Source organism: Bombus terrestris, chromosome 7 (assembly GCF_910591885.1).
Source record: "Bombus terrestris chromosome 7, iyBomTerr1.2, whole genome shotgun sequence".
Lineage (NCBI taxonomy): Eukaryota > Metazoa > Arthropoda > Insecta > Hymenoptera > Apidae > Bombus > Bombus terrestris.
The window spans coordinates 13874926-13900905 of record NC_063275.1 but is presented as its reverse complement, the minus strand read 5'-3'; the positions used below and the strand labels follow the sequence as shown (position 1 = coordinate 13900905).

Sequence of the window (25980 nt, the reverse complement as noted above, 5' to 3'; positions counted from 1 at the left end):
TTGTAGAAAGGAATATTTTCTTTGAGTTTCCAAAAATTTATTTCACCGAACTTACATATGTCATTACGTTCGTGTTAAAAAAAGAAACGACAAAATCGACGATTTGGTGCTTCCGCTCGTGCGTGTTTTTTTAACGTCTATACGATTACTTCGCGATATACATACATACATACGTCTATGATTGTATACAAGATATACGAATAAAACGCACGATACAATTAAACTATACGAAGACTTGAATTTAGACAAATAACTGCCTATAATATATGATACATTAAAATTTATGTTAAATTAACAGTCATTTTTCGTATTATTAGGATGATCATGCTGAGCCCGTGCCGCCTTTATTGATGCTTCCAAACCTGTAACAGCCGCTAAAACTTGAAATAAGCTTTCCATCAATCTACTAAATATTTCTGACATTTCATCATCCTTTCGTGTAACCACAAAAATATCTGAAAAAGATGTAATAATTAATTTTTATTGTATAATATTTTTAACATAAAATACGTAATATTCTAACAATTTTTATTTCACACAAAATGTAATATCTATTTTAGGATGATCTAGTGTATGATTCGGTATATTACCAGATCTATCTTGTCCTAAATATTTGCAATACATATTAACAGCAGTCGTTACGTCATCATCATCATGAAAAGGATCTCCTGGCCATTGAGCTCTATGCAGCCTTACAGCTTCAAGCGCAGGACACCAACGCGCGTTTCTAAGTAGTTCTGCGACACGAGCAACTTCTTCCACAGCACCAGTGCCGGGCAAAGGACTAGGACTAGGCGTTGGAGTTGGTGTCCCTCTTTCACTCTCTGTACTCTCTTCAAGTGCTCTACTCAGAGCAATCTTCATATTCGCAATTTCTGCGGATATATCTAAAAGCGGAATTTGTACGTTTCGTGCAGCATTCATGAGAGTAACTAGCATCTTATTTGAAGCTTCGATTAATAATAACAATTGAAGATGAAGTTTATAGAGTGCTCTGCCTAAGTCTAAGAGCATTTCTTCAAGGCCTGCCTCTGTTGTATGACCACTACCTAATGCTTGGAGTTTTGCCGCTGCTTTGGCTGCTTCCAAGCACTGAAAAATTATATATTAGTAATAATTACATATGTGCATATATTTAATAAGAAATTATTTACTTCGGTAGCATGATCTTTCTTATCAAGGAATGTTTCAAGATGCTCTTGAATTTCTAACATTCCAAATCGCAATGATTCATTTAATCTTTGATTTGCGAAAATTGCGATCGAAAACCAAATTAAAGGTGGTTCGGCTTTTGAACTAAGTAGTTCCGCATGACTAGATAAATGATAGCCTAATTGAGTGGAGGCAGGACTGCCGTTACACAATAAGGCACTAGCTTCTCTTGTAAGAGTGACCGATTTACTGCTTACATCCTGACAATAATAATATAAGGTATTAATTTATCAATATTAAAATACATACAACTGCAACAAACAATAGAATTACCCTTAAAATTCTGCTCAATAATTGGAAGAAATCTAAGGTATTATAAAGGGATTGCGTGATTAGATTTTGAATCTGTTGGCGCCAAATTTCTTCCGCGTCATCTCTTACAACTTGTCTAAAAGGCATTAACGCTGACAGATTTGGTGATGCATTACAAGGAGTCACATCTCCTAAATCTCCAGCACTAGAGCCACTGCACATGAAATATGAACAAACATCAATAAAACAGATTTTTTGCCTGGTTTAATAAGAAACTTACGATGTATCAGACCTTGTCGAAGAATCATGTCGAGTACGACTAGGTATTAAAGATAGGGAGGATGGTGGGAACATTCCAGGTATATTGTTTGCTTCCTGTCCTGCTCCAGATCCACCGGGTACTTCATCTAATGGTGATTCTGAACCAGCTTCGTCATCTGATGACTCTTCCGCAACACCGCGCTACAATTTTGATATTGTATACTCTGATTCTTATCAATTTATTAGAATTATTAAAAAAAAATTTATTTATTTACCCGACTGGTATGTTTACTAGATGATTGAGTCTTTTCACTTAAACTTTCTTCAAATTGCCTTAAACTTGGTTCTCTTTCTTCTCCCTCGCTGAGAGGACGGCGTCTTACTCCCCAATTGAAATTATCTGTACTTTCACCCTGTAATATATAAATGAGATATTTTTTATTTTAAAACCAAGTTGATTTATATCAACAATATTTGCATAAATATGTTTAAATGAAACCCTCACCTCAACACTTTCACTTTCATATTCAAGAAAATCGAAGTCTTTAAATACGCCAAATTGTTCGTCGTCTCTTCTTGAACCTCCGCTTAGATCGTTATTTGCACCAGAAACTTCTTCCGTTGAAGAAGCCATAGATGATTGTCTTTCCATTAGATCCGAACTTTGGCTGAATATCACCTGTGTTATAAATGTTTAATCTTTAGTTAATAGAAAGAATCATGAAAAAACGAGAACAGGGACTTTGTCTGACACATCTTAATTTCTGTCTTTACTATGTGACAATGCTGTGAACTTTAGCGATTATTGTGCATTTACGTGTTCATTACTGAACTCTTTTATATATGTTTCATTTCAACTGATATAGCGATAACGTAAAGACTGCAATGATGCACGCGTACATGGTATTCTGATACACCATTTTTCATACAATTAACATGCTACACAGAAATCTACTATACATAGATAATCCTACAGATAATAGAGACTTTCTTTCGTTTCCAAAATTTTGTGCAAGTTAGGTATTTGCACGAAGCATGTTAAAGCGTGAATATAATTGATAGGACATCACATATGAAAATAAACAGATTCTTTTTTACTCTTGTGATAATGAGTGCAGACTGCATTTAAAGAAACCTGTTACCTTGCTATATAATGTCATTGAACTAATGTGTTCATCCTAAAAAGGGGTACACAACCAGAATCAGTTAAAAGATATGATATTTGGTTGAAAGCTATTGGAATGAAATATATGTAGCACAGACAAGTTTTTCAAAACAGTTTCTCTCCAATATAAACTTACAGATGGGCTCTTTGGTAGTCCAACTCGTTGACCGCATGTTGTTAGAAGATTTACCAAACATTCTCTAACACGACCCTGGAATATATATATTTTATTAAATATCATATTTGTAAATTTTATGTTATTTAATATTATTTGCCAAACCTGTGACATCCATGGCCTTTTCCAACCGGAAACCGCATTACTGTCAGCTGGCGAAAGAGATAATGAACATCGGGGAGAATTAAGTGATTTTTCTTCAACTCCTTGACGTATTAACCACCGTCTACCAATTACGGGTGTTTGTGATAAATCGAACGTGAAATCCATAGTCCTTCCTATTTACGAATAGAACATAACGATCAATTTTATGATAAAGAACTCAAACAAATATTAAGAATAATTAATATGATATTAAATAATATAATTTAACAAATAAATTTTACCTTTTCTAAAAATATGTATTTGAAAAAAAATAAATCGATAAAAAAGTTCACAGAAATTTAGATTTATTTGAAGCGTGCTACGTGGTAATAAAATTTAATTTTGATTAAAAAAATAGTAACTATATTTCATAAACAATTTACAATTTACTATTATTATTATTTTTATCGCAACCTGAGCATCGTCATATAAGCAATCCATGCAGTGAGCGCGTTCCGCATTGTAAGAGGAAAAACAAAACATAATAATTTTTTACGTTCACATCCATGCAAAACGTATATTAAAGAGTAGCATATTACCGGGTAATTCTTTTTTGGTGAATATCTCGGTATCGGTGAAACTTGGATGTGGAGATGATATTGAAGATTCCCAAGATGATCCATGTACTGATGTAGGTGGTGCTACTAATGTTGATGATCTTGTTACTACCAGCTTCAATATTTTAAGGGCTTCTTTCCAGTGGGGACCCTAACATTACATACATTATTATCAATCACCTGCTTATGAGAAAGCTATATATAAGTATTGTGATTTATTTCATTTCTTTGTCTGAAACGGAATTTTAATCATACCTCAACATATTTTGAAATCACTCTCAGAAGTTCAGTGTTGATTGGTTGTGCTGCTTGTGAAGCTAAATCAACATAATGTAACATACAATGTATAATACTAAGCACAGGTAACGCAACACTTCCTGGACCTTTCTCCAATACTTCGACCAGAAAAGCAAGCATATTGAAACTGAGATGAGCATATGTATCATATAAATATTTGACAACACATTTAGTCCACTGAAAACTTTCTTTACTAAAAGTACGTCGACTATATAACGTCATGACAGTACCTAAGTTTTCTAATTTCTTTCCTTTTTCGGCGCTCACCTATAAATGAAGAAACTCCTCCTTATAAATCCTCCTTATCCTCCTTATAAATAAAAGTACATACGAAGTTACTATAACATATAATAATACTTACTTGTGCAATATTTTCTGCGCTTCTAATACACAATTCATTAGCGTCTTCATAATTTAAAAGCATATAGGGAAGGAGCGAAACAACGTTCATCGGAAACGCGAGGCTTTGGGTTGGATCAACAACTGGCAAATCCAATAATGGAGTGAACTGAGATAATAATGTTACGACAGGTTCATATGTATTGGGACTAGTACATCCTTTTAATAATAGTGCATGTACACCAGGAAATGAGTTCCATCTTAGCTGCTGTTGTAATTTTTCAACTTTATCTCTAGCATCTGGTCGATCTAATGGTAATCTATGAAGTACGCGGCTAAGTAGCCTCAATGCCAAAAGAAATTCATGCTCATAGTCCGATTCGAGTAAAGACACCGATAACCAGAATAGCTGTGCCAAAATAGTCATTTTATCATCTTGTGTTGCTGAATCACCCAATAATTTAAGAGATTGAGCCGATCTCGAGCGTGAAAGATTAGAATTGGGATATTTATTGCATCTGTTATCTAATTCTATAAAAAATATTCGACATATTGTATATTACAATTTATATATGGTTATTAATGCAAATGTCACATACCTTTTATTTCACTTGCTGCCGAATTACCACCACTTGATTTTTTCATACAGTAACTGACTGAGTAACTGGTACTTCTTGTATGACCACCTTGATTTAAGTGAGAGAACATATGTGGACCTGCTGGATATCCATTACCTCCTCCTGGACTTCGTTTTCCACCAATTAAACCACCCGAAGCTGGATCTTTATTATTTAGATTCGGAGTAGACTTAAATATTTCTTTCATAAAATCTAAAGGTCGGAAGTCGGATTCTAGCGAATCGACAGCTGCTTCAAGTGTTAATAACAATTCAGTTACATAGCCCTATACACAAATTAAAGGAACAGAATTGTAGCCATTATAGAAATATTCATATAAATATTATAAAAAGATAGATACACCATGTACCTGCATATCTTCTCCTTGTTCAGCAACTGTTTCTACTAATCTAGATAAAATATCAGATAACATTCGAGATGTAATAGGAACTCGTAATGCTCTGAATACTTGAAGAGATCTCCCAGCATAATGTCTAGACGAACAGGATAGGCCTAATTGTAATGCAGTTTGTGCCCAACGTTGACTAACCAGAGCGTGGGGTAAGGAGTCTCTAAAGACTCGCAATATATGTCGCAATAATACTGTTAATTGTTCAGCACTGCGAACCCACCATACTTTGGCAGTCATATCTTCATAGTTCCACAATGGTTGATTTATCCTATAGAAAAACGTGCTTTCAAATTTTGTAAAAATATTTACAAAGATATATCTACTTATAAACGTACCGAGATGCTAAGAAATTGATCAAAGATTTGATTACATCTTGAATTGGCATGTTCGGACCCGGTTGTGGACCAACCCAGTTATTTGCGTCTTCTGGTGTGACAATAACAGGTGGCACCGTATTCGATGAATTTGAAGTTGAAGGCCAATTATTGCATACGGATGACTCTGTAAAATCAACATTGTTGTATTAGCCTTTTTATATTATCAACAATACATACAGGCACAGTAAATGTTAACTCCTCACCATATGCATGAGAATTCGAATAATCTTTACAGTTGTCCACAACTGATTGATTTGTGTGATTCATTGATAACGGAGGGGTAGATGTTGAGTTAGGGATAGGTGAATGAGTAGGTGTTCCATTATTAGAAGATGGAAAAGGTGGTGGAGGAGGAGGAGGTGGCGGTGGTGGAGGAGCTGAATTGAATATAGACGATTCCGGTGGAAGAGGCGGTGGGGGTGGCGGCGGCGGTGGCGGAGGTGGAGGAGGAGGGGAAGATGACGGTGGAGGTGGTGAAGATGATGGAGGAGGTGTTGTAGAGGGTGGTGCTGGAGGTGGACCGTACAGATAACTGTCAAATTCTGGATCAACCTCAGTGAAGTTGTGTTCGAGTATTGGTAAAGCTGGAGTAGAGAGACCTAAGCCCAATTGTTCAGTTTTTGATGCCAATAGTACCCGTGCTACGCCGAGATGATCTCGATGATCCCCGAGGACAACCAACAAATTTAACAAAAGACAACGACAGTGATCCCTTACGAGAGGTCTTGAATGATCCAAGCCAAGGAAAACTATATGTAACATTAAAGGAACATGGATAGCCCAGTCAAGCTGTATGCCATCGACAACGACGTCAGTCAGCAGCATAACGGCAATGTTGCACCTGAAATTCATAATCGTAATAGTCATTGCAATGAGGATGTTTTGAGTATGCTACAGGATGACTATTTATTTTTAAAAATAAAAATCTATTTATAAAAGTCACCCTAGTGTACAAATTAAATAGAACTATAAATAACTATCTTTACCTATGGAATCCACTTATAGGTTGCGAACTATCTGGTAGGTATTCCGTCAAAGGAGCAAAGTATCCACCATATTCAGGCATTGGTAAAGGATGTGGCTGTGGAATATCAAACTTTTCTCCACCGCAGGAAATTTTTCCATTTACTCCCACGGGTCCGTTCCGTGTGCCGTAACAAGATTCATCTGTAGTCAACTACAATCAAATATAAAATATCGAGTAAAAGGCAGTCGCAAAGTAAATTGAAGTATAAAGTCAATAAGGAAGTTAATGTACTTCGGCTTCTGTTGTAGGAGTGGACAAATCATCCGGAAGAATTGGCGGACCGCTCGCAGTCCGTGTCTTTTCCGCTCTTGGGGTTTGAAATCCAGCGAGTGCCCGCAACGCAGTATCAGATTTGGAACTATAGAGTAAAATATACGAATTAATTACATGAATTAAGTGAATTAATAAAAATATATCACGAACTATTATGTCCGATATAAATCTTACCCGGTTTTAACGGGATCTTCGCCTGAGTGCCTTTTAGTATGAATGGTACCTTTTTCAACGCCCAAATCACGCGGAGGATTTCCAGGATCAGCAACTGGAGCATCGCTGTGAGAAGAAGCTTTTCTCATACTAGTTAATCTATAGAAAGGTGGAGTTTCGGTCCTTTCGATTAAACAATTTAATGTTTCGACTGTTTGCAATTCAGTCATCATCTCGTCAACTAAACGATCTGGCCGGGCTCTTGCTAAATACAAGACAACACGCTTCGCCTAAAATATAGAATTAATGATTTAATGACTTAGATAAAAGTAATGAGTTTTCTGATTAAACAATTACATACGTATGGAAGCAGTTCCTGTGGTGCCATCCCTGAGACGATGATTAAATAACGAATGATTACTTTTAAATTGTTAGGCCAACAACCACATAGAGTTGCCCAAAGTTCCTCCGTCTCTTTAGGATGCTCATCAGAAAACTATATAATAAAATTTCTAATAACTATATAAAAATATATAATAAAATGCAGTTAGCCGTAATTTCCTTTCATATACGATACCTTTGCAGTTATATAGAATAAATTGTTCAAAACCATCTCCGTTGCTTCCGCGCTACCCCAACCCTCTCTGCGTGCTCCGCCGCGAGACATATCAGTCGCATAGTACTAGACAAACGAAAATTTTAAATATTTATTTATTGTAATTTAGCATTAAGAATATAAATATGTAACAAACAATTGTATATTAACAAAAACAGCTTCATTAATCATTTAAAAAGTATATTGCTCAATAAGACCATTAGTAAAAAAAAGTAAAACTAAAGGGGGCGTAGCTCAGACGGTAGAGCGCTCGCTTTGCATGCGAGAGGTACCGGGATCGATACCCGGCGCCTCCAGGAATTTCACTTTTTTTTTTTTATTTTACAAAAACTGGATCACACTAATACCACAAAATGATAAAGGAAGAAAACTAAACTAAAAGGGGGTGAGGACGAGACGTAGCACATATGGTGAAGAGCTCGCTTTATATGCGAGAGGTACTGGGAACGATGCTCGGCGCCTCCAGACATCGCTTTTGATCCTTTTATCGAAATTGGAGTACTCTGATATTGCAAACTGATAGAGAAAATTAATAAAATCGAAGGGGGCGTAGCTCAGATGGTAGAGCGCTCGCTTAGCATGCGAGAGGTACCGGGATCGATACCCGGCGCCTCCAAAATATATTTTTGCTCCTTTCACCAAAACTGGACTACATTATAAATCTAGAATGACAATCTAAAGACATCAGGCTAAAGGGGGCGTAGCTCAGATGGTAGAGCGCTCGCTTTGCATGCGAGAGGTACCGGGATCGATGCCCGGCGCCTCCAGACTTCATTTTTGATCCTTTTATCGAAATTGGAGCACTCTGACATTGCAACTGATAGAGAAAATTGATAAAACCGAAGGGGGCGTAGCTCAGATGGTAGAGCGCTCGCTTAGCATGCGAGAGGTACCAGGATCGATACCTGGCGCCTCCAGGAATTTAATTTTTTTTTTTTATTTCATAAAAACGGAATCACACTAATACTACAAAATGATGAAAGAAAACTAAACTAAAAGGAGGGAGGCGTAGCACATATGATGAAAAGCTCGCTTTGTATGCAAGAGGTATCGGCATCCATACCCGGTGCCTCCAGACTTCATTTCTGATCCTTTTTATCAAAATTGGAACATTTTGATATTGCAAAATTATAGAGAAAGTTAATAAAATCGAAGGGGGCGTAGCTCAGATGGTAGAGCGCTCGCTTAGCATGCGAGAGGTACCGGGATCGATACCCGGCGCCTCCAAAATATATTTTTGCTCCTTTTACTAAAACTGGACTAAATTGTAAATCTACAATGACAATTTAAAGTCATCAGACTAAAGGGGGCGTAGCTCAGATGGTAGAGCGCTCGCTTTGCATGCGAGAGGTACCGGGATCGATGCCCGGCGCCTCCAGACTTCACTTTTGATCCTTTTATCGAAATTGGAGCACGCTGATACTGTAAACTGATAGATAAAATTAATAAAATCGAAGGGGGCGTAGCTCAGATGGTAGAGCGCTCGCTTAGCATGCGAGAGGTACCGGGATCGATACCCGGCGCCTCCAAAATACATTTTTGCTCCTTTCACCAAAACTGGACTACATTGTAAATCTACAATGACAATTTAAAGACATCAGGCTAAAGGGGGCGTAGCTCAGATGGTAGAGCGCTCGCTTTGCATGCGAGAGGTACCGGGATCGATGCCCGGCGCCTCCAAGTATTTTTTGACTATAAAGGTTTCAATTTAAACTTTGTAAAGTAGAAAATTTGCAGAAGTATCTTTTAACTATAAACCCAGAATATTTTGCCATCAGATATTGCATTAGTATTGAATTTCGATAGTAATTATTATGGCTATCCGTAACTGTTCACAAAATGGCCTTCTCTAAATATATGTGTAATAACGTTCTTTTCTTCTCTAAACATCTATAAAATCAAGAATGTTTCTTTCGTGTATAATACCGCGAACTTCCTATGAATTCTATTACAATTATATACAAATGATATTTAAATTGTTCAAAAACCATTTTTATTGAATATAAATTGCATGAAGTGCATTGCGCATAAAATTTCAAACCAATTGAACTAGTCATAAATAGTATCTGAGTAGCATGTAAGTAGTATAGGAGTAGCAAATGGCAGTCAGCCGAGTACCGTAGCTAACGTCTGACATCTCCTATGTTATACTACTGAATTCTAACTTGTCTAGGAATCCCTTATTTTCGATATAAAAATTAATTTCTCAAGGAAGGTAATCAGAGGGGGCGTAGCTCAGATGGTAGAGCGCTCGCTTAGCATGCGAGAGGTACCGGGATCGATGCCCGGCGCCTCCAAAATCTTGTTTTTGATCCTTTCACTAAATTGGATCACACTGCTGTCCAAAATGATACTTGAAATAAACCGGATTAAAGGGGAGGTAGTTCAGATGGTAGAGCGCTCGCTTAGCATGCAAGAGGTACCGGGATTGATGCCCGGGGCCTCCAAATATTTTTTAACAATTAAAAAATTAATCTCTTTTCCATATATGATAAGATGCATACCAATAACATTCATCGCGGCTTTGTTACCATTCCGCTTAAAGCTTTGATTAAGTTGCTACAAGATTAATTTTAAATCAATGGTAAATAATAGGAAGATTATTTAATAAATAATGTTTAAACTTTACCTGATAATAACTCAATGGATTGGAGGGTGGTGGTACATTTGGGTCCACTAATTCCATGTTGTGTAACCAGGGCAACAAATATTGCAGTAACAATTGTCGAACTTCTCTTCTAGCTGTTTGAAACCTGTGTGTAATTTCTGCAAATAATATATAATGCAACATTAGTCTTATACATTTGTTAACCACTTCTTTTAATAAGATACTGATTGATTTAATTCGTAGTACAGTATTTATGTCTGTTTCAAGACTATTTTTTGCAAGAATTACTCATCTTTCCTTACTGAATGGATTGAAATATTGATTATTGCATTTTTAATTAACGTATAATAACATATAATTACGTTTAATTAACGCATAATTAAAGTATATTGTTGAAAGAACCATGTACTAAATTCGTAATATAAATGTCCTTAACAATTACTTCAATGCATTATTTGATAAGTATATTGCCAAGTGAAGTGCAGAAAGAAAGCATTTCTGTTTTTGGTTTTTATTAAGCATATATGTATACACAGATAACGTGATTAAACAAAAGAGATTACATTTGAACGTGTAAAGTATCGTTCAGAATCCATTCGATAATATCATTTATCATTGTTCATTGAAAATGCTAATCAAAATCAGTAGGACAACGTATATTTTCTGTACAAATATACAAAGTAAACTAGAGAAAGAGGCATTAGGCTGAGTTATAAATGGATGAATTATTTCTAGCTGTCTGCTAGTAGAAGGCTTGAGCTGTCTAATGGACTTCTGCCTAAAATGTTGTACACAATAAACACTGAGAAACAGAAACGAATGCATTTTGTTTATTATTATGATAAGTGTAGATCCTAAAAATTATATTGCAATGATCAATAACAATCATCATCTTGTACCAATCGTTATTTCGTAAATAATGAGAAAATATTAAACTTACAAATTCACACTGATACGAAAAACAAGAGAAATAATTGCAAAATAAACGCTATAAATAATATCATATCGATACATCATCCAATTTGTATCAATAAATTTATATAAAATACGAGTATCTGTTACACAGGGCAATCAACATGACTATAATGTAATATATAAATGATATAAATTATGATGGATGAAGATATAGTAATCTCGTTTCTCTTCCTCATATCTTACAATAACAATTGAAAATGAATATTAAAAGACTTAGTCTGGCAACTGATAAAACCGCTAATTAAAATAACAAATTATTCCAAAAGAATATAAATAGCATGATGGTTCTTTTTAAACTGTGTGTTCATAGTCGATATTTTCTTCTGAAATGCTTATTAAAAAACATCTGAATTTTTTGTTAAAATAAAGCTGCAAAATCATTTTTGTTACAATGAAAGAGAAACTTACCGCTGAACATTGGCATCGTCAGCTCCGGATGAAGTTGAGCAAGTTGACGAGAAAGATACATTTGATTGCGACAATATGTAGTTGATAGAAGTACATCAAGAGTGCCACCCCTAATTGTACCGTTCGAGGACATTCCGCCGATGGGATTACTTTGTTGTCCTGGTGCAGAAGTAGCTGTAGTTGATGAGCCGCCAACAGGGTCATCCTGACCTGCAGCAAGTACCGGTGGAATTATTAAGGACAATCTTCGCATCAAAATAACTCTGAAATTGATGGGGAAGCGTATAATTAATGTTCAATACAGTTTTATTGCGTTAAGGAAGCGAATAAAACTAAGAGGTGCTTTTAATGAAACCAATAGGAGAAGCCAATTTTAAACTTTATGAGAATAAAAGATACATATGAAATATATTCCACAATCTATAAAACCACATATTTCAAAACAATAATCCTTTTGAATATTAAAACTGATTAATTAAAGGACGCGAAGGAAAAACGCTAGCTTTTCAATCATATTTAGAAAAAAGTATTCCTTAGAGAATCAATACAATTTAGAAATTCAAACATTATATTATAATTACATTATTTATTATATTATAAGATATTATATTATATATTAAATTATATTATTATAATTATATTATAATTGCAGGAAGATAAGTGTAAATCTACACGTATTATAATTAGCAAATAGAGTAACATTTTTTAATGATAGTGTCGGTAGAAGTTATATAATATCTAATATCATATGACTTGCATTTGATAATAAATATGTTATCTTTTTGCAAAGTGTTCCACGTAACATGTAAGAATTCATATATCGGTTTGGTGCGCAGAAGCTGGATTGGACTTTATCAGGAACGGTTGCCGATGCACCATGCAGAAATAGTCGAGCTGGCATCTCGATGTATACTACTTAACTTTCCCGTCCGTTATCCAGAAAAGTGTTTTTTTTTAAATAGACAATTCCTCAAAGCATCTGTCATCGATATAAATTTTTAGTACCAATAATACGTGTAAAAAAGCTATAAAAATAAAAAGAAGCATTTAAGATAGTGTTCGTATTCATAAGTTTTCTTGAAATTGAACATAATAACAACGAATATAACTTATTGAAATTATAAACAAATAAACTGTGCGCGCACTTTTCACTGCAGTATAGTAGAAAAATCATTGAATTAATTAAAGTAAAAATTGTGCTGTAAAATAAGGTAAAATAAAATAAAATAAAATATGTTAGTTCAAAGGATTGAAACGTTTCGGTATCATTCAGTTCTATTTACCATAACTTATGTGGGAAGTTTTAATGCTGGAAATTGAATATTTCGTTTAATGAATGGTAATTTAAACTTGCATTGAATTTTCTAACTTGAAATTATAGCGAATCCTACGCGAGTGACATGCACTTCTTCGTGAACCTTTGAAGACGTCAAGAGAATTTGGCAACACTCCAATACAGTTTTTCGTAGAACGTTAAACAAATACCGTACGTTTCTATTCGCGATATGGAATCGAATAGATTGCTTCAAAAAGCTAAGAAAGAATTGATCTACTTAAATCAAAGACTGGAAAAGTATAACAACTAAAATCGTTGAATCTCTTTGATGAATTAAAAACATGTTGGTGCTACGAAGCAATTAAGAGGACCACTATTTTACGATAATGATAAAATACAAGAGAATACTCAGCGTTACAATCCTGATTCATAAAAAATTAATTTTAGAAAATTCAGTGATTTTCTTCCAAATGAAATTTCCAAACAATTATTATCGCGTTATTTCTTTATTTAAACTAGTATTGCTAAATATTCTTCTAAAAGACGATTAGAAAAATATCAAGTCCAATATGCTGCACGTGGAAAATATAAATCACACGAAGATATATTCGCATCTGTGGGATGTCAATTGATGAAAAACGAAAACATAAAAATATTTTCGAGCGTCACGCGTCATTGCGAACGCATCCTGCATACGATCAAGATCGATCACTCTCTCTTGTTTAAAATCATCTTGCGAAAATGGTACACGTGCAAAGAGACCTCGTGGAGCTCGACTTAACGGAAAACATATTACGTAGCGTCCAATTATATTACACCCCGATTCTAGTCTACTTTGGTTCACTGGGAAATTGCCTTTCGGTAATCGTGTTTTTTGGAACGAAACTCTGCCAGTATTCTTCGAGCATTTACCTCGGTGCATTAGCCATAAGCGATACCGGTTTTCTGGTATCCGTTTTCGTAGTTTGGCTAAATATGGTAGAGGTTGGTTTGTTCAATAAGCCAGGTTTCTGCCAATTTTTCATCTACTTAACGACTCTTTGCAGTTTCATGAGCATTTGGCTCGTGGTGGCATTCACCATCGAGAGGTTTATTGCCGTGGAATATCCACTGTATCGTCAGTCAATGTGTACAGTGGCTAGAGCAAAATTGGCAGTCGCTATATTGACCATATTAGGACTTATACTGTGTAGTCCGGTTTTATGGTTTTCAGCGCCGCGATTAGAGTCTAATGAAAAAGGAAATGTAACCGAGTGCCATTTGGCGGAAGGACTGGAATCTTGGGCGATTGTTTACAATGTGATTGACACGGTATTAACGTTTGCTATACCGTTCACGGTGATCATTATCCTGAACGTGCTGATTGCACGAGCTATTTATAGACATATTAAAATTAGAAAATCTCTAACCAACGAACCGCGTATCGTGAAAGAGAGACAACCATACGCTCAAAGTTTCCGGAACAATTTGGCGCAGACCAAGATCACCAAGATGTTGCTCGTTGTCTCTAGCGTTTTCCTCTGTTTCAATCTACCTGCGTATGTTTTCAGAATTCACGCTTTTTTACATGTACGTACAATCAAGAAGAATTGAAACGATTAGCATCTATGTATTAGCGTAATTTCATCAATATTGGATATAAAAAACATAGTTTCAGGAGGAAAGCAACGCACCCAGATCAGTGGAATTGGCGCAACAAGTTTGTAATTTATTATTCAATACCAACTTTGGAATTAATTTTATCTTGTTCTGCGCAACAGGACAAAATTTTCGAAGAGCGATACGCTGCATGTTTTTGAAACGGTTCCGTAGAAGAAATGTGACTATGACTCAAGTGTCGAATCAAGGAAAGCAAAATGGTACATACGAAATCGATAACATAAAATCAACGTTGATAGCCATTGTTTTTATACACAATATTAATTCATTCATTGATTTATGAAAATCATATTTATTCTCAGGGTCAAATTTTGTACGATCTACTGCGGGAGCAACGCGTCAACATGCGATTGTATTTACGGAACCATGGGAAGAATTTCATGAATTAAATGTAGAGTAAAGCACTTTATAATAATCTAAGAAGTGATATAGTTGATATTTTTGAAGCTACGTTCTTGAACATATTTTTACGTAAAATTTCAAATATAAATGTAATGTTAACTTTTTGTTAGAAGACTGAAATGAACGAGCAATTATAAACTTACTGGTCTCCGGTTCTGTAGCGGGGAGAGGACCTACGTTCCCGAAAAACCTTTGATCCAACAATTGAAGGAGTTGGAGTGCTGCATCGTGAACAGGGGCACGAGGACAACCCGTACTCATTAGGGTAACATTAATGATGCTTGTATAATGATCACAAGGATACTCTCTATAAACATTAAATATACTTCGTGTCATATTTATGTACTAAAGAAATGACCAAATCTTTTTGTACTATCTAATAATTTGATATCATGTCTAAAAATAAATTTTTCATAATTTAAGATATCTAAATATTTTAATGTATAAATATGTTACTAACCTTGCACTAAAAATTGTTGCTAAGGCAAGGAAACAACCGTCAGCTACTTGTGGAGCACCAGTGTAACATCGATCGACTACCCAATCGAGAAGTGTTCCAATATCGGGGTTACATTCCAACAATAAAACTACTGTTTCTCGAGCAAGCGCATAGATCTAAAATATTTTTTCAACATGTAAAATCCCCGAAGACAACTTATCAAACGTAAAAATCGTGATTATTCTGAAATTTACTTTTTCATCCTTGCTTGCCAGTAGTAAATCTAGCCACTGATAAAGTATTGCTCCTTCTTCAGAAAGTGATTGTGGATTGAAACACGACCCACAACATAATAGACCGCTCATAGCTTGCAACGCTGAAAGTTGTAATTCTGTACAACACTTTTCTTCTTCCTGAAGTGAAGATGTACTAGCAAGCGGTCGTCCATAAGGACCTGACCAACTAGCGAATAGCATAAACAAGTTCCGTCTCAAGTCTCTTTTCAATAATGTGTGACATGTCTCCACTAAAATAAAAGAAATATGAATTACTACAAATGTTTACTGTAAATGTGTTTCTATGAATAAGATACTTACATGAAAAGCTCTTGATCATTTTTCTGATGAAATTACAGAAATGCAACTTAATATCACGAACTGCAGGGGCTTCTTTATCAGTTTCGTTTTCTAAGTATAAACGAGCGCCATCGATGTAATCGACAAACGTGGGATGAAGCGATTGTGTTTCTCGATCTAATACTGCAGGGCTATAAAAATATATGAAATTTAATAAAGGGAATGAGATAGTGATGATTAACTAAAGAGATCGATGATTGATGATTAAGATAAAGATGACTAAAGAGATCGATTACTAACCAAATTCCGAACGTTCCATATTCGGCAATCAATTCCAATACTCTCACTAGTTGCAATCTCAATGCATCTCTTCGTCTTCTACGTCTCATATTTTCTTGTTTACGATCAACCGCCTCACGGATGTAAAGAACTAATTCTTCCATTAAATCTCTGAAAATAATGATCATCAATAAGGATACTTCATGCTGAACAATTTATATGTTTACTTACTTTAACGCATCGGCATTTACTTTTCCGATTGCTTGCACAGCAGCATCTCTAACATCCACTACTTCACATCTCAATAAAGGTACTGTTAACTTATATAAAGCTGCAGGACTTGCATTTGTACCAGGTGATTTGTTATCACCTCGTTCAGCAGATAGACTATCCGGCGATGAACTACGAGAATATTCAAATTTTTCATATATTAAAGTCTTTTAAAGTTGAACTGTTACAAACATGTAAATCGTGCGCGACTGACAAGTTTAACTTCCGATTAAAGCGATTGGGAACGGTCGTAAGGCTAGATAGAAAGAGTAAATAAAAATATATATTCGTGTTAGCAACAGCAGTTTGATCAGAGAGCTAAAAAACTTGCAAATAAAGAAAACAGTCTCATAAAAAGATTGTGCAAATTACCAACGACCGTTTAATCCCGGGTGACTTCGAAGCATCGTCGTTCGCTATGGTTAATTAGGCTCACCTGGTCCGCTTATGCCTGGTGTAGATGCCGGAAATGGACGGAACGGAGAAGCGACCCGGCAGGGTCTGTGCCCCACCGAGATTCTCCAGGCTCTGACTCAACTCCTTACTCATGCACAACACACCAAACTCCACCGTATGCTGACCACTAGAGTATGCAATACAGTGTACCACCAATGCTCCTTGTATCAAACATTATTTACTGCTCAGAAACTACTACTCTAAGGTCCAGATGTACATGTGCGAGACAGTGACGAATGGCATGCGAGGTAAAGAATGTTACAGGAAACTAAAGCGAAGAGATATGCGCTCAAGAAAAAGATGTGCAATATTGAATCCCGCTCCCGAGTGCAAAGCGCGCCTTGGTAGAAATTGGTGCTCTTCTATTTTATATAAAACACCTTATTGTTACTAATACGATAATGGAGTCCTAGAGGTGATAATGTGCATAGTTCATGTGAGAGTAGACAATCTTGCAACGTATCAGACGTTAGGAATATAGATGCCACGTGCGTGCCACAACAGGATATGCATGTTATAATAAAGAATCATATGATTCACAGAGTTCTACACTTTAATTATTATTGTAATGGTTTATGAGAAATAAACATCGATATATCAAATATTTCCGAGGTATACAACAGACATAAGCAGACATGACCCCACACCAATTAATACCAAATAAATTTAATTCCACCTGATAATCATTGTTTTATACACGCCTAAAGCTCTAATAATTGAGCTATAAACTGCATCATTTATGATTTTGAATTTGGCACTAATTTGTGCAAATAATGTGAATTTAGGACTATATGACGAGTACACACTAATGTTTATTGACCTCTTATGTTTTAATATAATGTCTTCAATGTATTTTAAATAATAACATAAAATGGTATGTTATGAGACTAATGTTCTTATAGAGATATTTAAGCACGAACTTACCTTAGGCTGAGATCTGGACTAGCACACCGTACAACAGGGCTTGGTACTGGCGGAACAACTCTGTATCCAAAAGTTAGATAATTTTTCCACACATGCATGTACATATCTCTCTCATTCACAGGTTTCCGAACTGCGGTTGAACTTCTTAATAAAGAAGCTCTATTGTCATTTACAGGTCTAAAAAATTCAAAATAAAGGCTTTTACTTTTGTACAATTATAAACATATAACTTTTTACAAACTTTAATATGATCTTACGTAGGATCAATTACTGAGAACAGTGAATTTATCCGGGTAAAAACGATAGGCCACGAATGTGCTACAGCGGTGGGACACAATGTTAGCACTCTATCTTTCTCTAAAAATGCAAACAAACAACTTCCCCATGGATCTGCTCCATTCAAATTTAAAGAAGAAGAACTTTTTGTACTAGTATCATCATGAAGACCTGTAATTTTACATTATATATTAAGAGAGATTATATGCTTGGCTAATATAATTAAGATGATTATGTCACTGTCATCATCACCTGCTGTCCATACACAACTACTTCTTTCAGCTATCCACTGAAGATCAACGTTAGAAGTAGAAGCAGCTGCTGCTTTTTCAGCAGGAGGTAACATATGATAGCATTTCTCCAAAACTGTTGGACAACAAGCGTCTATTACATCGATCACAGGTTGATCATCTTCTAAGCCTCCTAAAATGAAATAAATGCTTGTTCAATGTTTGACTTCTTTATATTAAAATGCCCCCATGTAATTGAACTTACCTAATGTTTTCAATAAATGTTTAACTTCGCGTAATATATGAACTGCTATTCTTCTAGGATAAAGGCGACAATTGCAAAGCATAACTAACGCAAATCCTTCCACTAAATGAAAAACGCTAGAAACAGGTTCTATCTTTTGTCCCGATTCACTTTTCTTAATGTTACTATCAACGCGAGTATTAGTTCTTGCATTATCCACTGATTGTTCCTTAGATCTTATGCTAGGACTTGTTAGTGCATTTTTCCAACTCGTTAGAAGTTGCAAAAGCATTCTCAAACCGTTATCAACAAGTTGCGGAAAAGTGTCTTGGACATCTCTAGCAAGAAATTGTGTAAATCCAAGAACAACATCCTGTCTCCAGTCGGGAAAGTCTAATACTAAGGTTTGTAGACTTTGATATGCTAATCCACGAAGTTCTTCATCCATGTGGACAGTTAAACGGGATAACAAATCAACTAATTCAGCACCAGTCATTCCATCAGGTATTAATCGAGGAACTGCAGCAACGCAAGTTCGGAAAAGATCTATCCTAGGTTTTCGTTCTCCGGTAATCATTTCATCTGGTTCCTTATTCATATTTTGAGTGCTTGTCATCATAAGAGGTCTGCCATAATGAACATCTAAAGCGCGTAATATATCAACAAATACTCGTCGAACGTGTGGAAAATACGAAGACATTCCTATACTTCTTGCTGTATCTTCTGTTAACATCTAAATTTTATAAAATTAAAATCTTTGTTAGAAATATGCAGTTAATTATTTAAATTATATACTCAATCCATTTGCCATACTCACCTTATTGAGAAATGTTTTTTTAACTCGCATAGTATTACCGCTTGGTAATACTCCCATCGTACGCGGCATAGGTGGTTCTCCTTCTTTTTGTTGTAAACTATCAGCTACAACCAAGAAAGCTCGAAGTCCAATACTCATACGTTCAGGAGTTAAAATTATCTTCACTGGTCTACCCACGGATAACAAATCAAATACTATTTCTCGCATTGCAAAATCCAATCTTTCCTGTGCAATGAATTGAATGATTTTTACAAAAATATTCAGTGGGGTATCACGTGGTACTACCGCTTTTGAACCTTTCGGGAACAAAGAATTTACTATACTTTGTAATCTACTTTGAGTAGCTGAATTACTCTCGCATTTAATACGTATCATGTATACCCAAAGTAAACGATATAACGCCTCTGAAAAATAAACAGAAATGTTCAGACTATTTTACTATAATATAAAATCTGCTTATATAAGAAATTATTTACGCACCTAAAGCAACACGACACATCTTAGGATCTCGATTCTTCAAATGCGATAGGCACATTGCTAAAAAGTAATGCCAATTTTGCAAAAAAAATGTTTTCTGACTGACACATAACAAACAAGTTACAAGAGGGAAAAGGGCCAATCTATGTTTTGACTTTGTACACATATCTAATGTTGTAGAATATAACATTTCTACAAAATTCTTTAGACAAGGTACATTAACTTCATTTTTGACAGCCTGAAATGTAAAATTAATATCATTTATACATGTTAAAATTTTAATATAGATATTAGTGATATAATGTTATAAGCTTACAGCTGCAACAGGAACAAGTATCTCTACGAAAAGTCCAGCCAAAGCATGTTTGACATCTTTATCTTTTACTTCTAAAAAATATTGTGCACACTCTTGCATAAACTGAAATGAGGCCTCAAATTCTTCTATTGGTACCATCTACAATTTTATACATATATGCAGAATATATACAGAAACTTATACAACAAAAATATTTAAAAACAACTTTTGCTTTTTAATTACTTTTACTCTAAAAAATTTCATTCCCATTAGTAACGAAATAATACTCTGTGTAGTGTGAGGTCCTGGTTCCTTAGCACGTAATTCTTTCAATTCGACCATAAAACGTTTCCTAACTGACATAAATCGAGACTGTGCAAGAACTCCTATTACTTCTGCATAAAGATCAGCAATGATATGAATGTTTGCTGCATTTGGCTCATTTTGTATTCTGTAACACAATCGTAACCTTCTATAAAACAGTCTGATATTTTATAAAATTTGTATTGTATTACGCTCTTACCCTTCTCTGTATTTGAAATGTTTGAAAGCTATATTTTCTATGTAAGTTACTAAATCTTCATGACCAGGGTGAAATGGTAATTGACGTAAAACCTCTATTAACATTAAACAAAATATAAATTCTACTGCAAGATCTCTTCGTTCCTGAAGTAAATCTGCTTCACTTCTTTCAACTGTCTCTACACTTCCTGATACTATTGTATACATAATGCTGAAATAGAACACTTATTTTACAATATTCATAATTTTGATATTTAAAACATGTTTTTACCTTTTTCCTTTCTGATCTTCTTTTCCAGGAGCAGGTTTTCTCTGATCGCTACCTTGATCAACTAACTGACGTTCATACCAATTAAAAAGTGCTCGTAAAATAGAAGGTAAACAATGTTCTGCAACTGAACCAAATGCAGATAACAATTGGTCAAATTGTGGATCTTCTCCTCTTTGTAAAACTTTTGAAAGTGGCTTTTCCTGTAATATATTTGTTGTCAAAAACAGACCTTGTCTAAATAATAAAATTACTTACATGTTCTGTCATCACTGCTTCCATTTTTTTTTCTGCTTGGGTGGTGAACTCTGCAAACAAAGTACGCATCACAAACTCTCCAGGTCTTAAATCCATATCTCCTATTTGTTGTGATTTCACTGTTTCTTTCTGAGCACCCCAAGGTAACACGACAGTTATTGCACTCACTCTACTGGAACTTGATTCTAAGAAAACCAATAAACTTCGATATTTATTTATATTTTTTTAGCAAATGTTATATGAGTTGTGTGCTAACCATTGCCAGAAACTGAAGTACTGGCAGTGTGAATGCTAACAGCATCGCTACTTTCTCCTTGCGTTGCTCCATGAACAGTAAGTAAATCTTGATTGGGTTCAGGTACACTTTGAGATGATTCTGCTGCTGCTTCATGTAATCCTTCGCCATGTATGGCCCTGGCTTCAGAGGCTTCTGATAAAAATGACAGGTTTAGTCATTGGGAAATTTATATATTAATTAATTTTATAATTTATTTAATAGAAGTATAAAAATATATTGTTTTAAGCACAAATATTTTGTATGGCCATGTCTAGAAACTACTACTACAAAAATATTCTCAGTTCTAACACTATTAATTCTGTATGATGGTAGAGACTAATAGATGAAGCCCCATTCTGTAACGTAACAGATGCCCACAATGAACACTAACTTAATTATATTAAGCTTAATAGCTACATTTTCAGTGCACCAAAATTTGAAAAATTTAATGTATATGAAGAATCAATGAAGAAGATCACAGCATACCAGGTTGTGCCTCATTTCCAGGAGTTGGTTGAGTTTCACCTCCTAAAATATGAATTAATTCATTTCGTTATAATCTTGATAAATATATAAATCAGATAGATACATATTAAAATATAAAAAAAAAATATATATATATATTTAATTTAAAAAACAATTATAGGCTATAAATACCACATTTACTAACCTTCTGTCATATTGTCTACGTATGCCTTGCTTTCAGGCAACATTAATACATACTAATGTCATACTGTAAATACATAGCATTTTCATTCTAAAACAATAAAAAAATTATGTTATGTAAGATATTTCTTTTAATATTTACTTTTTCCAAAAATAAAAAATATAGGAGCAGAATGAGATATATAAACATACACATATACACAATACACGTACGTGTGTGTGTGTATGTATATATATATCTTTGTTTACTTCATTCATTCATATATTAACTTGGCGACGCTAATATATATGAACTTTCTAACAACAATGTTTATGCAAGTCGGAATTAAAAAATAAGGCAATCGTATTTTTATTTCCACGTATTGTCATAAATATATTATGGAATTCAATTATTTTAGTTTTTTTACTTGCACAAAATAATACTATGAGATATGTGAAAAATAAAAATTGTTTATTTAAAGCGTAATAAAAGTCTGAGCGATTGCAGGAAGCCATAACCTGAGACAGAAAGTGACATCATTATAAATTTATGAAACAATATAAAAATTTTGCACAGAAGTTTACACTATCATTATTATTAGGCAACCACTACATAATTGAAAATCGTGAAGAAGAAACATGTTATTTACCGCGAAATGCCGTAAAATCGTAATTTAATCGTAAGTCTGACGTTTCATAAATGTCCGGCTTGATTCGTATGTATTCGTCACTTCACAGTTTCATATTCCACACGTTCCTGCATTTAACATACTTTACAATACTCCACTAGAGGGTGTTAGATCTAATTATTAATTAAAGGAAAGTTCATTGGGAACTGTATAAAATATGTATAATGTATGTTTACTCGTGCTTTTCAATATTTTTAAATATATTAGAGACAGAGTATAGATTAATTACATAACCTAAATTTTAAAGTTTGGGTATATACTCTAGTTCTATACCATGGATAACCTTATTGTATTTTACGTTACAAAATATAGTAAAGTAGCTTATTTATTATTACTCTTGATTTGATCTTAGTTTGGATTAGATAGGATTTATTCTACTGTACCAACTGCGGATACTATGAAATGCCACAGAAACCATAGAGTAAATTGTTAGTAGCTTCCTGTGCGTAAAATGACCCTGACACTCCAATGAAGCACTTTGAATATACTATTAATTCTAACAAATCAATCTCTTGAGGAAAGTTTCTTTAGAAACTTTTCGTACTTCTACAGTGAATTAAAGAAATATAAAATTTTATTAGTTCTGCAGTGACAAATAAATGTCGTACTATTCGCTTAGCTCGCCTTATTTGGATCGGGTAGAGAAACATCAAAATTTTATTTTGTACATCGTACATGTATAATCGGTACATTGTGCAATTAGAAATATCAATCATATTTATTTTTACGTAATTAATAATAGACGTCCTATTCGAAAGGCAAAAACGATAAGTGTCTTGAGCATTACCCTTAATCAGAATTTATATTCATATAATATATTATTGTTCCTATAAATTATTTATATAATCTTATATACGTTTAAGGTATTTGTAACGTGAGTTAATATTCTTAATTTTAATTGCTCTCAAATGTTGACAATACGTAATTTAGTATATTATTTATACATGACTCAATATTTAGGGAACCTAGCCTTACCGAAATATAGACATTCATTATTAAAGTTGAAAGTTTTAACATAAAATCTCTATAGCAAGCTTCTGCAGAAGTGACATTCTGATTAATTAAGGAAAAACCGTTCTCTCAAAGTTGTTACAGAACTAATATATTTTATAAAATGGCCGTAAAAAACCTTTTGTAAAGAAAAATTTAGCTCCAAACTCACCGTTTTTTGAATAAAAGTAATGCGAAATATGTAACGTTGGTAATTTCGGCATCTAAAATGCTGTGTTTATTATAATATGAAGTTGTCGTTCTGCCGATTTCTGAATTGTTTGTTAGTCTGCGCGTGCAGAAAATACAGACAGTCAAGAAAGTTCTTCCGTTTCCGCTAGAGAAAGAATCTTAGGCATGCGCAAAGAATATGGCTTTCGATTCCCTGAGTGTTTTACTTTTATGGGATATGTATTGTCGCGCTACAAAACCTTAAATCCTGTAGATCTCTATCAAGTAATAAAACCACTTCGAACTGCTTTCAGGTGCATTGACCATCATGACTTCAGTTATTACACTATGTGCAGACAGCCGCATACGCCATCAAGGTCGTTATTTAATCCAATCCACACACTTAAGTTCCACGTTGCAAGTTCGATATAGTTATGTGTTAGAGCTTGCAATCGTTAACTTTCTATGTATGCAACTGAATGACGCATATACGTATGTATTTAATGGTTTTTCTTCTATTCATTCCAATTTCCTTTTAGTATTATATGTCGATTTGATAATAGTTACGTAACATCGTCTTCAAGTTAGGAAGTACTCTGTGATGAATAATATACTGATGCATTGACAAAAATTTTGAATTTTTATTTATATATATCTACACAGTCGTCAAATTACTGATTATAATGCATAATATGAGCCACACGAGTCATTCTACTTACATGTGTTTGTGTGTAGATAATCACAACGGTATGTCGAATATTATCACTGAACTCAGTAAATGTGGAATTTCCCGTTATAACTGGAATGTCTGCGTGAATCGATGAAGATAAGTTAGTAGTAGTACGATAGAATTAGGCATAAATATAGACAAATATTTTGGTATAAAAATAGATGATGATATATTTTGAAATATTTTAAGTGTCCTATCACAAAAATATTACATAGTCTCTTATTTAATTCTATATAATTATATGAATTACAATTACATATTATGTATTTATAGTATTCTCAGTCACTTTTTATTACCATTCAATTATTCATCCAATTGGAAACACAATGGATAATTATTATATACAAGTTACAATTTCCTTAAATGTTTAAATAGATATATCGAAAACAGAAATTTATACGGAAGTGCAAGAACATTTAAAAGATACAGTCGATTACCAGTGTTACGATTAAAATTATTGTACTAGTATTTATGTACCAGTATCCATAAGTTTATGCTCGGCTGATATCAGTTGATATGATTAATTCTCACTACGAATACTTGCACGCGCAGTGAAATTTACATGATGTAGACAAAGGACATTTTTAGCATTAGTCTATTCTCTACAAGGTCCACTACGTATGTACGTGTCTTCAAGGTTTATAAATACACTTTACTTGAAGTTACTCCATTGAACCCTGGCGTTGTGCTTCGTAACATACTGGCCGTACGCCAGGGTTACGCAAGTCGCGCCCTGTTGACCTCCTTCTTCATGAGAGATTGACCTTGTATCTCGTTCTTGTATCTTAAACGGCGCAAACTCGAAACCACCCTAAAGATAATCACGGTACTACACATGTACCTTATTGCAATTGTATTTATCGAAATTTTCTGCTTGTATTAATAAATGAAAATATAAAAAATGTTGATAATAAATGTTCTTATCGATAAGGATATAACTTGA

At 34.4% G+C, this 25980-nt stretch overlaps 2 protein-coding genes and 9 non-coding genes across 21 annotated transcripts; 10 read left to right on the top strand and 1 right to left on the bottom strand.

The window, feature by feature from the left end:
• Window positions 1–15: 15 nt before the first annotated feature.
• On the bottom strand, window positions 16–24626 carry LOC100651922 (protein furry). 8 transcript variants are annotated; one of them, XM_048407121.1, is made up of 46 exons: window positions 24309–24626; window positions 22483–22569; window positions 22299–22340; window positions 21792–21965; window positions 21536–21720; window positions 21281–21480; window positions 21011–21220; window positions 20731–20938; window positions 20509–20646; window positions 20196–20430; window positions 19716–20119; window positions 18920–19631; window positions 18677–18847; window positions 18406–18595; window positions 18149–18325; window positions 17205–17351; window positions 16730–16900; window positions 16520–16669; window positions 16241–16410; window positions 15899–16170; window positions 15666–15820; window positions 15349–15512; window positions 11869–12078; window positions 10507–10643; window positions 7839–7943; window positions 7623–7757; window positions 7283–7551; window positions 7067–7193; window positions 6795–6985; window positions 6012–6649; window positions 5767–5932; window positions 5390–5699; window positions 5002–5305; window positions 4425–4933; window positions 4022–4330; window positions 3749–3917; window positions 3171–3343; window positions 3027–3101; window positions 2868–2903; window positions 2231–2404; window positions 2001–2138; window positions 1745–1926; window positions 1486–1678; window positions 1155–1412; window positions 591–1092; window positions 16–455 (listed from the first exon to the last, which is right to left on the bottom strand). In XM_048407121.1, exons 2-46 carry the CDS (start codon window positions 22523–22525, stop codon window positions 292–294), a joined length of 9792 nt encoding a protein of 3263 aa, XP_048263078.1. In that variant the 5' UTR covers window positions 22526–22569; window positions 24309–24626; the 3' UTR covers window positions 16–291. The 8 variants fall into 8 exon arrangements, with proteins under 8 accessions (XP_048263078.1, XP_048263080.1, XP_048263077.1 ...); XM_048407123.1 differs by lacking the exon at window positions 24309–24626 and adding an exon at window positions 23530–23592; XM_048407120.1 differs by lacking the exon at window positions 24309–24626 and adding an exon at window positions 23108–23210.
• On the top strand, window positions 8101–8173 carry TRNAA-UGC. Its single transcript has one exon. It is a non-coding gene; the product is annotated as a tRNA-Ala (tRNA).
• TRNAA-AGC lies at window positions 8421–8493 on the top strand. Its single transcript has one exon. It is a non-coding gene; the product is annotated as a tRNA-Ala (tRNA).
• Window positions 8572–8644, top strand: TRNAA-UGC. Its single transcript has one exon. It is a non-coding gene; the product is annotated as a tRNA-Ala (tRNA).
• On the top strand, window positions 8722–8794 carry TRNAA-AGC. The gene has a single exon. It is a non-coding gene; the product is annotated as a tRNA-Ala (tRNA).
• Window positions 9032–9104, top strand: TRNAA-AGC. The gene has a single exon. It is a non-coding gene; the product is annotated as a tRNA-Ala (tRNA).
• Window positions 9183–9255, top strand: TRNAA-UGC. Its single transcript has one exon. It is a non-coding gene; the product is annotated as a tRNA-Ala (tRNA).
• TRNAA-AGC lies at window positions 9334–9406 on the top strand. Its single transcript has one exon. It is a non-coding gene; the product is annotated as a tRNA-Ala (tRNA).
• TRNAA-UGC lies at window positions 9485–9557 on the top strand. Its single transcript has one exon. It is a non-coding gene; the product is annotated as a tRNA-Ala (tRNA).
• On the top strand, window positions 10102–10174 carry TRNAA-AGC. The gene has a single exon. It is a non-coding gene; the product is annotated as a tRNA-Ala (tRNA).
• LOC100642368 (thyrotropin-releasing hormone receptor) lies at window positions 12662–15631 on the top strand. Of its 4 annotated transcripts, XM_003396575.4 has the most exons (5): window positions 12665–13079; window positions 13250–14713; window positions 14796–15003; window positions 15106–15194; window positions 15316–15631. In XM_003396575.4, the coding sequence occupies exons 2-5, from the start codon at window positions 13886–13888 to the stop codon at window positions 15340–15342; spliced, it is 1152 nt and encodes a 383-aa protein (XP_003396623.1). In that variant the 5' UTR covers window positions 12665–13079; window positions 13250–13885; the 3' UTR covers window positions 15343–15631. The 4 variants fall into 4 exon arrangements, with proteins under 4 accessions (XP_048263087.1, XP_012165664.1, XP_003396623.1 ...); XM_048407130.1 differs by having other exon boundaries at window positions 12662–14713; window positions 14802–15003; XM_012310274.3 differs by having other exon boundaries at window positions 12664–14713; window positions 15319–15631.
• Window positions 24627–25980: the final 1354 nt, after the last annotated feature.

Excerpts from the sequence above, each read along its gene's own strand:
- LOC100642368 (XM_003396575.4), top strand. The coding sequence starts at position 13,886 with ATGGTACACGTGCAAAGAGACCTCGTGGAGCTCGACTTAACGGAAAAC. Across the intron at positions 14,714-14,795 it reads GAATTCACGCTTTTTTACAT|TTTCAGGAGGAAAGCAACGC; the intron begins GTACGTACAATC and ends TAAAAAACATAG. Across the intron at positions 15,195-15,315 it reads AAGAATTTCATGAATTAAAT|AAGACTGAAATGAACGAGCA; the intron begins GTAGAGTAAAGC and ends ACTTTTTGTTAG.
- LOC100651922 (XM_048407121.1), bottom strand. The coding sequence starts at position 22,525 with ATGTTGCCTGAAAGCAAGGCATACGTAGACAATATGACAGAAG. Across the intron at positions 16,670-16,729 it reads GTAAATGCCGATGCGTTAAA|AGATTTAATGGAAGAATTAG; the intron begins GTAAGTAAACAT and ends CATTATTTTCAG. Across the intron at positions 2,139-2,230 it reads ATGAAAGTGAAAGTGTTGAG|GGTGAAAGTACAGATAATTT; the intron begins GTGAGGGTTTCA and ends TATATATTACAG.